Consider the following 15,546-nt stretch of genomic DNA (forward strand, 5'->3'; position numbering starts at 1 on the left):
TAAACAAAATGTGGTATATTCATACAATGGAATATTATTTGGCCATAAAAAAGAATGAAGAGAGAGTGGGGCAAGATGGCAGTGTGGTGAGGTGTGGAATTTAGTTACTCTTCTACAGCAGCTTGTAAATAGCCAGGAACTGTATGGAACAGCTGTTTCAGGGTCTCCTATGACCGGTTACACATCGAACACCAGTCTGGAATGGATGGAATGGCTGAGATCACAGCCAAGACCTGTAAGTTTTTCTGGCCAGGGGGCTGGTGCCCCCCCCTCCCTGCCAGGCATGGCGGGCAATCTTGGAGCTGGTTCCCTGAGGAAAAAAGAAGCAATCTGTGCTGCGAGCAAGAAGCAGGACTCAACCTGGCCTCAATTGCAGAATTAATTAACAAATTTGGACTGTTGAATAAAAGTTCCAAGCACAGATAATCCAAGAACAGACATGAACAGAACCCAGGGGAATCTGCCTGGCAGAGAGGAGGCAGGGTTAACAACAACAACAACAACAACAAAAAGAAACAGAAGCTTTTGGAGTTGGAGTTGTTCAGGATACTGGAAAAGGGCTGGGCTCCAAGGAAAAGGGGCACATAGAAATGGGCACAAACTCAGCTATTGTTTGCAAACATGGGGAGCTGGGATTCCACTCTGAGAAGGTTTTTTTTTTTTTTTTTTCATTTCTTTTCTTGCTCTCCAACTCTTTTATCTTTGTACTCTTCAGTAGCCCATCAGAGCTCCTGCTTCAGCACTGCCCCAGGCAAGGGAGAAGTTAAAGCTGTCTGAGAGTAAGTATTCAGGTGAAAGAAATAAAAGCCTAAAGGGTACATCTTTAAATAGCCTATACTGGAACCGAAAAAACATGGAGGCTGTGGAAAGGCCTTGAAAAGGGATTTTTTTTTCTTAAAATAACTTCTAAGTAGCCTTTACAAAAAGCTTCAGATATTTGCAATTGGCCACTGGACCCAGGCAAGGGTAGAGCTAAGACAGGACTGAGAGACAAAGCAATGAGTCTGGTTGGGGAGACAATTCCCTAAAGGTCATAACTTCTGCAAGAAAAGGGGGTAGGGTTCCAGCTCAAGTGGCAGCCCTCCTTCAGAGAACTCAGACTCCAGGACTGGAAAACAAAAACCAGCATGAGTCAGCCACACCCCTGGCAGGGACAGGGTCTGTGGAAAATTAAAGGCAACGGTGGTACCTCTTTACACTGGTGGGGAGCTGTGGCTTGATAAGTGCCACCTGCTGGACAGGGTAGGAAAAGCACAGAGTTTAGAGGCTTCACAGGAGGGTCTGACAACCTGCAGGGTCTCATTCTCAGGGAAACTTCATACCCTCTTTCTGAGACCTGAGCCTCTCTGGACTGGGAAAATCATATTGGCGTTGATCATATCTGGGGAGACCCTCTCACAAAAAGGTTACATAGAGGCAGGGCAAGAGCCAGAAAAACAGGAGCTGAAGAACTCTGGTCAACTAAACAGAAGCTAACTTAGAGGCCTAGAATAAGTTGAACTGAGCACCAAAGAACAGAGAACAAAGCCAACAAACAAGGAAACCCTAGGTAAAACAGTGAAAAGGATATCCAGAATAAACTAATCAAGAAAGTAAGATGCCTGGACAGCTGAAAATAATGAGCCATACTAGGAAACCTGAAAATATGGATCAGCCTAAGGAACAAACTAACACTTCAACTGAGACACAGGAGTTGAAACAACTAATTAAAATTGTTCAAACATATGCTAAATCAAATCAACGAGCTGAGGGAAAATATGGCAAAAGAAATGAAGGATATAAAGAAGACACTGGATGACCATAAAGAAGAATTTATAAGCTTGAAAAAACAAATAGCAGAACTTATGGAAATGAAAGGCACAATAGAAGAGATGAAAAACACAATGGAGACATACAACAGTAGATTTGAAGAGGCAGAAGAAAGGGTCAGTGACTTAGAAGACAGGACATTTGAAATCATACACACAAAAGAACATGGAAAAGAATGCAAAAATATGAGCAGGGTCTTAGGGAGCTGAATGATAACACGAAGTGCACGAATATACATGTTATGGGTGTCCCAGAAGGAGAAGAGAAGAGAAAGGGGGCAGAAAGAATAAAATTTCCCATCTCTAATGAAAGACATAAAATTACAGAGTCAAGAAGTGCAACATACCTCAAACACAATAGACCCAAATAGACCTACCCCAAGACACTTAATAATCAGATTATCAATTGTCAAAGACATTCTGAAAGCAGCAGGAAAAGCGATCCATGACATACAAGGGAGGCTTGATAAGATTATGTATAGATTTCTCTGCAGAAACCATGGAGGTGAGAAGGCAGTGGTATGATATATTTAAGATACTGAAAGAGAAAAATTGCCGACTAAGAAGGACAGCAAAACTGTCCTTCAAAAATGAGAGAGAGATTAAAATATTTTCAGACAAACAGACACTGAGAGATTCTGTGAATAAGAGACCTGTGCCACAAGAAATACTAAAGGGAGTGCTACAGGGTGATAAGACAGGTGAGAGAGGTTTGGAGAAGGGTGTAGAAATGAAGACTATCAGGAAGGGTAAAAGGAGAAAGAAAAAAATCAGATGTGAAATATAAAATCCAAAAGACAAAATGGTAGAAGAAAGTACTGCCCTTACATTAATAACACTAAATGTTAATGGATTAACCCCCCCCCCCAAAAAAAGGCATAATCTGACAGAATGGATTAAAAAACAGGATCCATCTATATGCTTTCTACAAGAAACTCACTTTAGACACAAGGAAAAAATTGGCTGAAAGTGAAAGGTCGAAAAAGATATTTCACGCAAACAACAATGAGAAAAAAGCGGGAGTAGCTATATTAGTATCAGCAAATAAGACTTCAAATGTAAACAGTTTAAACAGACAAAGAAGGACATTATATATAAATAAAAGAGTCAATTCATCAAGAAAACATAAAAATCATAAATATTTATACACCAAGCCAGAGTGCCTCAAAATACCTGAAGCAAACACTGAAAACACTGAAGGAAGAAGTAGTTACCTTTACAATAATAGTTGGAGACTTCAATACACCACTCTCATCAATGGGTAGAACATCTAGAAAGAGGGTCAATAAGGAAAGGGAGATGTTGAATTGTATGATAAATGATCTAGACTTGACAGACTTTTATAGTAAACTACACCCCACAACAGCAGAATACACACTTTTCTCAAGTGCTCATGGATCATTCTCCAGGATAGACCACATGTTGGGTCACAAAGCAAGTCTCAACAAATTTAAAAATATTGATATTATACAAAACACTTTCTCAGATAATAAAGGAATGTAATTGGAAATCAATAACAGGCGGAAGGTTGGAAAATGCACAAATATATGGAGGATAAACAGCACACTCTTTGACAACCAGTGGGTAAAAGAAGAAATTACAAGAGAAATTAGTAAATACCTTGAGGCAAATGATGATGAAAGCACAATATATCAAAATTTATGGGATGCAGCAAAGGCAGTGCTGAGAAGGAAATTTATTGCCCTAAACACCTACATTAAGAGAAGAGAGAGCAAAAATTGAGGGGTTAATTGTTCACCTGGAAGAACTAGACAAAGAACAGCAAACTAACTCCAAAGCATACAGAAGGAAAGAAATAACAAAGATTAGAGCAGAAATAAATGAAAATGAGAACAGGAAAACAACAGAGAGAATCAACAAAACCATTTTCTTTGAGAAAATGAGTAAAATTGATGGACCCTTAGCTAGGCTAACAAAAAACAAAAAAGAGAGAACAGATGCAAATAAATGCAATCACAAATGGGAAAGGGGACATAACTACTGACCCTGCAGAAATAAAGGAAATAATGAGAGGATGCTATGAGCAACTATATGCTAATAAACTAGACAACTTAGACAAAATGGACAACTTCCTAGAAAAGCATGAACAACCAACTTTGACTTGAGAAGAAATAGACGACCTCAACAAACCAATCACAAATAAAGAGATTGAGTCAGTCATCAAAAAGCTCCCAAGAAAGAAAAGCCTCGGACCAGATGGCTTCATGTGTGAATTCTGCCAAGCATTCTAGAAAGGAATAGTACCAATACTGCTCAAACTCCTCAAAAAAATTGAAGAGGAGGGAAAGCTACCTAACTGATTCTATGAAGCCAACATCACCCTAATATCAAAATCAGACAAAGATACTACAAAAAAAGAAAATTATACACCAATCTCTTTCATAAATATAAATGCAAAAATGCTCAACAAAATACTTGCAATTCTAATCCAGCAGCACATTAAAAGAATTATACACCATGACCAAATGGGATTTATTCCAGGTTTGGAAGGCTGGTTCAACATAAGAAAATCAATTAATGTAATACACCACATCAATAAATCAAAGCAAAAGAACCACATGATCATCTTGACCGATGCATTTGACAAAATTCAACATCCTTTCTTGATGAAAACACTCAAAAGGATAGGACAAGAAGGGACCTTTCTCAATACGATAAAGGCAATATGTGAAAAAACCCAGAGCTAACATCATACTCAATGGGGAAAGACTGAAAGCTTTCCCTCTAAGATCAGGAAAAAGACAAGGATATCCAATGTCACTATTGTTATTCACCATTGTGCTGGAAGTTCTAGATAGAGCAATTAGGCAAGAAAAAGAAATAATAATAAATTATCCAAATTGAAGAGGAAGAAGTAAAACTTTCACTATTTGCAGGTGACATGATCCTATATGTATAAAATCCGGAAAAAATTATGGCAAAGTTACAAAAACTAATAAATGAATACAGCCAAGTGGCAGGGTACAAGATCAACATGCAAATCAATAGGGTTCCAATACACCAATATTGAGCAACAAGAGGAGGAAATCAAGAAAAAAAATCCATTTAAAATAGCAACCAAAATAATCAAGTATTTCGGAATAAACTTAACCAAGGGCACAAAAGACCTATACACAGAAAACTACAAGAAACTGCTAAAAGAAATCAAACGGGATCCAGTAAAATGGAAGAACATACCATGCTCATGGATTAGAAGACTAAATATAGTTATGATGTTAATTCTAATAAACTGATTTATAGATTCAATACAATACCAATTAAAATCCTAACAACTTACTTTGCAGAAATAGAAAAACTAATAACCAAATTTATTTGGAATGGCAGGGTGCTCCAAATAGCCAAAAATAACTTGAGAAAGAGGAATGAAGTGGGAGGTCTCACATTACCTGATTTTCAAACATATTACAAAGCTACAGTGCTCAAAACAGCATGGCACTGGCATTAAGATATATATATACTGACCAATGTAATTGGATCAAGTGTTCAGAAATAGACCCTCTCATCTATGGACAGTTGATCTTTGATAAGGTAGCCAAGCCACCACAACTGGGACAGAGCAGCCTCTTCAATAAATGGTGTTTGGAGAACTGGATACCCATTTCCAAAAGAATGAGAGAGGACCCCTATCTCACACCTTATACAAAAATTAACTCAAAATGGATGAAAAACCTAAATATTAGCACAAATACCATGAAACTTTTAGAAGGAAATGTAGGGCAATATCTTAAAGATCTTGTAATAGGAGGTGGTTTCCTAGACCTTACACCCAAAACATGTCAGAAAAGTAAAAAGGCAGCCTAGACATGGGAGACATATTTGGAAACCACGTATCAGATAAGGGTTTAATATCCAGAATATATAAAGCAATTCTGCAACTCAACAACAAAAAGACAAACAACCCAATTTAAAAATGGGTAAAAGACATGGACAGACACCTTTTCTGAAGAGAAAATACAAATGTCTCAAAAACATATGAAAAGATGCTAAACTTCATTGGGTATTAAGGAAATACAAGTCAAAACCACAATGAGATATCATCTCACACCTACTAGAATGGCCATTATCAAAAAAACAGAAAATTACAAGTGCTGGAGAGGATGTGGAGAAAGAGGTACATTTATTCATTGTTGTTGGTAATGTATGATGGTGCAGCCACTCTGGAAAGCAATGTGGAGTTTCCTCAGGAAGCTAAGTATAGAATTGTCATATGATCCAGCAATTCCATTACCAGGTATATACTCAGAGGAAGTGATAGCTAAGACACAAACAGACATTTGTAAACCGATGTTTATAGTGGCATTATTCATGATAGCCAAGAGAGGAAACAGTCCAAATGTCCATCAGCAAATGAGTGGATAAATAAACGGTGGTATATGCATATGATGGAATATTATGCAGCTGTAAGACAGAACAAAGTCATAAAGCACATAACAACGTGGATGAAACTTGAGGACGTTATATTGAGCAAAATTAGCCAAAAACAAAAGAACAAATAATGTATGGTCTCACTAATATGAACTAAAATCAAGGAGCAAACTTCCAAAGTTAAAGCTGAGAACACTGGCTATCAGGAGATAGAAAGAGGGTAGATATCAGACAATTGATGCTGAAGGAGTATAGAATGTTCAACGGGATTGATTGTATAGATCCAGAAATAGCATAATACTGTGTGATGGTAGCACAATATTATAAGTACACTGAACAAAGATATCTGTGAGTAAAGCTGAAAGAGGAGGGCTAGGGGTGAGTATGACACTAGAAGGAAAGATAGACAGTAAAGACTGGGACTGTATAACTTAATGAAACCTAGATTGGTCAAAGATGGTGACTAAATTTACAAACATAAAAAATGTTTTTACATGTGGGAGAACAAATGAATGTCAGCCTTGCAAAGTGTTGAAAAAGGGATGATATTGGGGAAAAATATAATCAAAGCAAACTGGAGTCTATGGTTAACAGTAAATTGTAATATGCTTCCATTAAATGTAACAAAGGCAATGTACCAAAGCTAAATGTCTGGGGAAATGACGAGGATATAAGGGAGGGGTATGGGATTTGTGGTAGTGGTGTTGTTGTCTGACCTTATTATTATATTGTATTGTATGGTATTTTAATGTTTTTTATCTTTTTTATTTTTAAAAATTTTTTTCTTTTTTGGAGTAATGAATGTATTCAAGTGCTGATTGTGGTGATGATTATGCAATTGATTGTACACTATGGATGATTGTATGGTATTGTATTGTATGATATTTTAAAGTTTTTTATCTATTTTATTTTTTAAAATTTTTTTTCTTTTTTGAAGTAATGAATATATTCAAGTACTGATTCTGGTGATGATTGTACAATTGTACACTGTGGATGATTGTATGGTATGTGAATATATCTCTATAAAATTGCAGGGAAAGATATAAACAGAGGGACTCAAATGCTGAAGAAATCATGTAGAAAGGCATGCAGCTATTTACTGTTGTTTGGGAAGTAGAATGGTGTAGCCTATTTTGTGGACAGTGTGGTTGTTCCCCAAGAAGCTAAGTATGTGGGTGCCATAAGGTCCTGCACCTCATTATGGGGTATATACTTGGAAGATCTGAGTGCAGGGACAGGAATGAACATTTGCACACTGGTGTTTATGGCAAGAGTATTCACAGTTTGTGATGGATGGAGGTGGCCTAAGGGTACATCGAATGACGAACAGAATGGTGAACTGTGGTGTATGTGTGCAATAGATATTGAGCAGGTAGAAGAAAGAATGAAGCTGTGAAACATGCAACTAGTTGAATGGATATTGAAGACAGCATTTTGAGTGAAGTATGCCAGAAACAAAGACAAACATTATAATGCCTCACTATAATATGGATTAACTGTAGTATGAACTCTGAGAATTGAATCTTAGAGCATAGCTTATCAGAGGAACACTTACTGTAATGGTCCCTGGATTGTAAGCTCTTACAGCAGTCACATCTATTCCCGAGTTGTGATGGTTATCTCCAAATTCTGAGATGCTGAGCTCTTTGGGTATAACCTGTTCAGTCTCTGGAACTTTGGGTGTCTGTGTGACACCTGAAACTCAGAGATAGAGCTCAGCAACTATAAATGTCAGTATTACCTCATACAGTAAGTGTTAAAAAAACTGGAAAGTTCAGACTTCAATCAGAGATATGAATGAAGCAGATCCGGTTAGGACTAAGGCAAAATCAGGCCTAAGGATAAAGGATAATATTGACCGTGTTTTAAAATTTCAACTTCTGTGTGAGACCAAGGAAAGAGATGTTTATTTTGTGCAGGATCTGTATGTTATGCAGCACACTAAATAATTTAACTTGTATGATCAGTTTATTCAAACATCATAATCACATGGAATTTTGAATAGGAAATGAGATCTGGTAGGTTTATACAGGTTAGTGTGAAATCCCAATACTTCCCAAAGTGTTTTGGGCAGAGAATAAAAATATATTTGCAGGGCCCCCTGAGGAACTGGGAAAATACAGAAATGTTGGACTTCCCCACCTGGGTTATTACTGACATTCTCACAAACGTTGAGGACTAACAATTTAGTAGGACGAGCCCTCTATCTTAGGGCTTGCCCTTATGAACCTTTTTACTGCAAAGAAGAGGCTAAGCCTACTTATAATTGTCCCTAAGAGTCACCCCCAGAGAACCTTTTTTGTTTCTCTGATGTGGCCTCTCTCTCTCTCTCTAAGAAAACTCTGCAGGTAAACTCACTGCCCTCCTCCCTATTTTGGACATAACTCCCAGGAGTGTATATCTCCCTGGCAACGTGGGACATGACTCTCGGGGATAAGCCTGGACCCGGCATCGTGGGGTTGAGAAAGTTTTCTTGACCAAAAGGGGAAAGAAAAATGAAACAAAATAAAGTTTCAGTGGCTGAGAAATTTCAAATGGAGTCAAGAGATCATTGTGGAGGTTATTCTTATGTGTTATATAGATATTTCTTTTTAGTTTTTACTGTATTAGAATAGCTAGAAGGAAATACCTGAGTCTGTTGAACTGCAACCCAGTAGCCTTGATTCTTGAAGACGAATCTATAACTATGTAGCTTACATGGTGTGACCATGTGATTTGTGAAAACCTTGTAGCTCACACTCCCTTTATCCATTATATGGACAGATGAGTAGAAAAATGGGGACAAAAACTAAATGAAAAATAGGGTGGGATGGGTAGGATGGAATTCTTCAGGTGTTCTTTTTTACTTTAGTTTTATTCTTAGTTTTATTCTTTTTGGAGTAAGGAAGATGTTCAAAAATTGATTGGGGTGATGAATGAACAACTATATGATAGTACTGTGAACAGCTGATTGTACACCATGGATGATTATATGGTATGTGAATATATCTCAATAAAACTGAATTTTTTAAAAAAAGGAATGAAGTTCTGATTCATGCTACAACATGGATGAACCTTGGAAACATCATTTTGAGTTAAATAATCAAGACACAAAATTTATCCTTTTGTACAATCTCACTTATATGAAATAAGCAGAATATGCAAATCCATGAAGGCAGAAATTACAATACAGTTTACCAGAGGCTGGAGTTGGGGTGGGGGAAATAGGCAGCTAATGTTCATTTGATACAGCATTTCTTTCTGGGGTAATGGAAAAGTTTTAGTCATGGATGATGATAATGTAGGCACAACTTTGTGAATGTAACTAACACCACTGAATTGTATATTTGAAAATGATAAAAAGGGAAATTTTAGGTTGTATATAAGTTACCCCTAAAAAATCCCATAGAATTGTACAACACAAAGAGTGAACCCTAATGTAAACAGTGAGCTAAAGTTAACAGTATAATTATAATAATATTCTTTCATCGATTGTAACAAAAGTACCACACTAATTCAAAATGTTAATAGGGAAATCTGGGTGTGTGAGAGGGGGTATATGGGAATGTTGTACTTTCTGCATGATTTTTCTGTAAACTTAAAAATTCTCTTAAAAAAAAAAACAGAACTATGTATTCTATAGCATACATCTGGCAATGGACTTGTAACCAGAATGTATAAAGAATTCCAAAAACTCAATAATAAGAAAACAAGCCCAGTAAAAAATAAAATTTTTTAAATTGTAAAAATATTTGGACAGATGCTCTGCCAAAGATGATATCTGAACGACTAATCCACATTAAAGATGCTCAATATCATTAGTCATTTGGAAAATGTGAGTTAAAACCACAGTGAGATACCACTACATGCTGATTAGAATTGGCTTTTAAATAAAAAAGAAAGAAAACCAATGGTACCAGGTGCTGCCAAGCATGAAGAATAAACGGAACTTTCATACATTGCTGGTTAAAATGTAAAATGGTATAGCCACTTGGTAAAGTGGTTTGGCAACTTCTTATAGTTAAACTTACACTTAACGTATGAGCAACAAATCTATTCCTAGATATTTACCCAGGAAAAATGTGAACTTTCACACAAAAACTTGTATGATAATGTTCATAGTGGCTTTATTCATCATCACCAAATCCTAGAAACAGTCCAAATATGCTTCTTTGGGTGAATTGATAAACAAATAGTGGTACATCCAAACAATGTGATACTGCTCAGCAATAAAAAGAAGCAAAGTACTGATACAACAACATGGATGTATCTCAAATGCATTATGATAATTGAAATGACGTACTCAAAGGGCTATATACCATATGATTGTTTTTATGTGACATTCTGTAATAGGAAAAACTGTAAGACATAAAATAGATCGATGCTTGCCAGTCAGTCAGAGTGTGGGAAGGGGTTGACTGAAACTGGGCATGAGGAGCTTTTTGGTTTGATGGAACCATTCTGTATTTTTATTTTAATGGTAGTTACATGTCTGTATATATTTTTCAAAACTCATCTAAGTGTACATTAAAAAATTGAATTTTAGTGCATGTAAATTTTTGAAAAGTGAGAGAGACAAATACTAGATGGAAGATGGAGAGTAAATCCTCTAAGATCTAAGAGATAATTTTCTGATGATAGGAGAGGCTTGAGTATGTTTATAGGCCGTAACCCAAGTTAGTAAAAAAGAATGTGTAAGGTTATCTATCTTAAATAAAAGGTAATTTGAAAATATCTTTTAAACTTATAAATCTTTGCCCAAGATGAGTTGCAAGTAAAGAAATGTGTGGTTTTTAATTTTTTACTATCATATGTGGTTGATTGACATGCTCAAGTTGAAAGCTCAGTATATGTTAAATTGTAAGACTGTAACTATTGATAGATTCCCAATCATCTGTTCTTGGAACTTATGTATACTTTTCTTGCTCAATGAATGGCTAGCTTTCTAAGATCCCTGTTTAATACGCTGTGCCTTTTCACATGGGTACTATGGTTCCTAAGAACTAGTGACTCAGTTGTTGTTGTTAATATCTAAACTATATTTATTTCCTAAAGGTGATCTTGGGCCAAGTGGACAACCTGGGCCAATGGGACTTCCTGGGCTTCCAGGAATAGGTGATCAGGGACCACAAGGACCACCAGGGATTCCTGGACTAGTAGGCCAACCTGGTAAGATTGGGTTAAATGTGTATTTTGTAGCATTCATAGCATACAGATTGATTAGCTGAACGATAAAGAGCAGCCTATGTAACAGTCTTCCAGAAAACAGATTTGAAAGGTAACGTGTCTACTTATATAATTTTGTAAAAGAGAAAAATAACAGGTCACAGAATTAAAGCTCCTTTAATTGCTGTTATTTTCCTCCTGCTTCATCCAAAATTGATCTATTTCCAATAATGCAATTCAACAATTGCAGTATGTTGCCACTGACATATAATGATTGAGCTAGAGATAGTTTTGGGCTCACAAGACCTAAGAACTCTTAGTGTTGATCATTTCGGACTGAGTAGCTATACAGTATTACTAGATCTTTGTCTGAAAAATCTCTTATATTTCTTAGGACATAGGAACTAGTGTTAAGATTCAGCAATAAGTTTTGTTACAAATATATTCTAGGCATTTTTATTTCTTTTTCTCTTTAAAAATAAATTTGTTGACTTTTCTCCTCTTTTGCCCCCAACCCAGGAAGCACTTTGCACCTCTTAAGCTTTCTAGTCTTTTTTTGTGTGTGTATTTTCTGTTCGGTACTTCAAAAACTTTTGTCATATATCCCCATAAAGAATCATATGGTTCCCCTACAGTCATTGTTTGTGAGAACTTACTTGAGTTTATGGATGTGGAGTTTTATGATGATGTGGATTCATATTATCTTAATCTTGGCAGGTATACTAAGAGCCATGCTGGGGCCAGAATTATGGTATTGCAAAGCACTGTAATGATTCCTAAATTTAAAACAAATATGGGACACTTAATCAGTAAGTTACATGAATACCTCGAATGGCTTAACACATAGTTCAGATGTGCATACACTGAATTTGAAACAACAGGAATATATTTTCTGACTTTAAATAGCCATAGGTATTTTGTTAGTTATTATATTAAAAATATAGAAACACTGACCATCTATAAAAAGCCTGGAAACTAAGGATTATTTTTGTTTATGTCCTGTCTTTTAAAAAATTGATTTTATAGCACATTGTACCTTTTTTTAAGTCCCTGACACGTCACTACTGATTTAAAAATTAAAAATAAAACAAGCATTGCTTTGAACCAGATTGTTACAAAATAGCTGCTTTATTACTTGTGATAAAAAATGATTCTGTCTATCATAGCAGAGGGATCTTGAATAAAAACAGTTTTTAGATTTGGCCATCATAGGCATAGCCTCCTGTTCCATAAAAATAGCTAAAATGAATTTATGTTGTGTTTTGTCGTGTCTTTATTTACCAAAATTGCATTAGGTTTTGGGGACATTAAGAATTCTTAAATCACAGCTGAGTAAGAATAAAAAAAGAGACTAAAGTTAATACCACTCTGAACAACATACAAATATGTTTGGTTGTGCTTCATGTTTTTCCAAATTTGGCTATTACCCTGCAGTGTTTTAGTCTAATGTTCTCTCTGTCTCCATCCCTCCTCTCTCTTTCTCTTTCTCTCCTTTTAATTTTTTTGATGAATAGGATATATAGATATATTGATTTATAACGTCTACATAGGATGGGCAGGGGGAAAAGTAATCGTGCTGAATTCAACTTAATCTCTTTCTTTTGTAAATGTATGCCTTACAATAGAATTCAAGATCTTTAATATAGTTCAACAAACAAATGAAGTTAATAGCAACTGGCGTGAAAATGTATTTAAATGCACTCACTAATACTGAAATATTTTCAAATCACAATTTTTTTACCACAAAATGGGCCACATTTCATATTTGATGTTTAGCCATGTATACTCACTTTAAGCACATTTTATTTATATCACCAAAGCAGAATAATATCTAAGCCCATTTCAAAAATATCAGAATGTCTTTCATACATCTCAGTAATAGTATGATTGACAAGGCTGCTACTAATATCTTGATAAACCTTTTATACTGCATGGCTAAAATTCTATCAATGTTTTTTCTTTATAAGAAAATTATTTGGTATACTTGATGCTTTTCATTTTGCAATTGAAAACTTAACACATAGTGTTCCATATTGCCATGTCTCCAGTGCAAGATGTTTGTATTATGCTTTTCAAGCTTTTCTTTTGAGTCCAGTTTTCTACAATTAGTTAATCAAGCTTTACTATTTGCCATTCTCTACTCCAAGGCAGACTATTTAGTTTAACACATGTCAATAAATTAAGATCTTGTTGAATGTCAATTCTTTTTTTGACAGCAGGAAAATAAAAGAAAAATTGCCAAGGGATAGAGGCAAAAATATTTCTCATCCCATGCCCTACTAACCCAAGCAGAAAAGAAAGTTGTTAATTCTCGTTATTTGGTTTGGTCATTAGCTAGAGGATTTCTGCTTTAATGAATCTTTTTAGAGGGCAGTTAATATACTCTATTCTGTGTCCATAGATCATACCCTAATTGAGCCAAATATGTTGTGATGCTTGCCCAGACTCAGGAACAAGTGTGTGGCTGGATCAGCTCAAATACAAGGGATTAGTCATGTCATTTTCATAGAGTAAGAATAGTATATTACTCTAATTTGGATGGCTATGAAACCCTTGAAAGATGTGTGTTTAAGTGTGAGCATGGGTGTTTATGTGTGTAAAGTTCTCACAGATGATAAATTGTTTTTAAAATTTTCCTTTTTTCCATTAACTGGCTTCATTTGGCTGCCAATAAATTTGGAGCATCTACATACCCTTAATGCATTTAGCCTCTGTAGATATGTTCATATAATTCCTATTATCGTATAAAGACATTCAGCAGAGTTTTTGAATTTATATTTAATCTTTATTCTGGATCTTACCAGGATGCCTATTCTTCACAGTTCATGGAAAAGATCTAGGCTGTGAAAAACACAGCATTGTTTCTCCTACTACTAATTATAATAACAATGCAGAAATAAATCTTTGCCTAGTGCATGCAAGTTGCTTAATTATAGTCCTCCACTAATAATTATTGAGTTCTCTGAACCTATCCTGTTAAAATCTAAAATAAAATTAATTTTTCAATTCTAGCCAACCTTTAGGAGCTTAAATTCCAAAACAGTTATTCAAAGCAATGTAAAGATCAGAGAGAAAGAGTGTAAATCTGACCCATACCAGAGTATTACTTTTTGTGAATGTGAATATTTCATTGTGTCTTTATAAGCAAATACATTTCATTTATGGAATATGCTACATAAACAGTTGTGCAAATACTTAAAATCGGTTTCTTTGCTCATTCTTAATACATTGTAGTGATAAATCAATGTCTGATAACCTCTATTTGTAGACTTTTTTGCTCTAATCTTTACTTACTTAATTTTGTGTCCTAACCCAATGAATAATTTTGTGACATTTCTGCTTGGGTGGCTCAACTTGCTGCTGACCTTCAGCTCCCTGCTTCTGGAACTTCAGTTGTACCAAGTCCTATAGTTCTTTCTCAAGGGCCCTATCTTAAAGTTAAGCTTTACATGTGAAAAACAAATGACATTTTTCCAGATTTAAGTCTTTTTTTTCTTTATCATTATTTTTTAGAACTGCACTCCTGGAACATATTTCAAAGCACAAATTATTTATATTGAAAACTCAGCTGTTCATTAACTACTTGGGCTATAATATAATAGTAGGCGGTGAAAGAGCTGTAATAATGCTTATTTTTGGTATGTCATCATACTTCACAGATATTATAATATAAAATGACTTCCACTTTATAGAATTTTATTATGAAATGACAGCATTGGAACTACCACCACTGTGCCAACTAAGTGGGATTCGCCAGTTTTCAAAGTGAATTTTTATTTGAAAGGATGACTACTTTGCTTACAGTCAGCTTAAGGGCATGTGGGAATGTGACATCAACTAGATATTAAAATCCAAGCATCTTGCTGGCTTTGAAAATTGCTTGTGAATCTTTAACTATAAAATGAGATCTTACTGTTTAAGGGACACTTGAGATGATCATTTGGCTCAGCAACCAGCTCTCAGTCTGTTAGAGTAATATTATCCCCATTTAGCAGATGAGGACCAACAATGTTAGTGACTCATTTAAGTCATATAGCTGATAAGTATTGGAGTGGGAATTTGTGCCATGTTTTTAGTATAATTCTTTTTCCATAAACATTTTTTAACCATCTTGTTTTAGGAGTGGTTCCATTTTACAGACACTTACTAAGGTTACATATTTTTGCAATGTCGAATTTTTATAAAATCCAGTTGGAATGCTGAGAAA

General features: G+C 35.4%; 1 protein-coding gene across 6 annotated transcripts in view; it reads left to right on the forward strand.

Moving 5' to 3' along the window:
• Window positions 1–15,546, forward strand: part of COL4A5 (collagen type IV alpha 5 chain) — a 414,777-nt gene that overhangs the window by 321,687 nt on the left and 77,544 nt on the right. For all 6 annotated transcript variants that reach the window (XM_037821236.1, XM_037821237.1, XM_037821239.1 and 3 more), the window contains exon 30: window positions 11,229–11,342. In XM_037821236.1, the coding sequence (XP_037677164.1) occupies window positions 11,229–11,342 (114 nt within the window). The remainder of the gene's footprint in view (window positions 1–11,228; window positions 11,343–15,546) is intronic.

The sequence above is a fragment of the Choloepus didactylus genome, chromosome X (genome assembly GCF_015220235.1).
Source record: "Choloepus didactylus isolate mChoDid1 chromosome X, mChoDid1.pri, whole genome shotgun sequence".
In the NCBI taxonomy this organism is placed as follows: domain Eukaryota; kingdom Metazoa; phylum Chordata; class Mammalia; order Pilosa; family Megalonychidae; genus Choloepus; species Choloepus didactylus.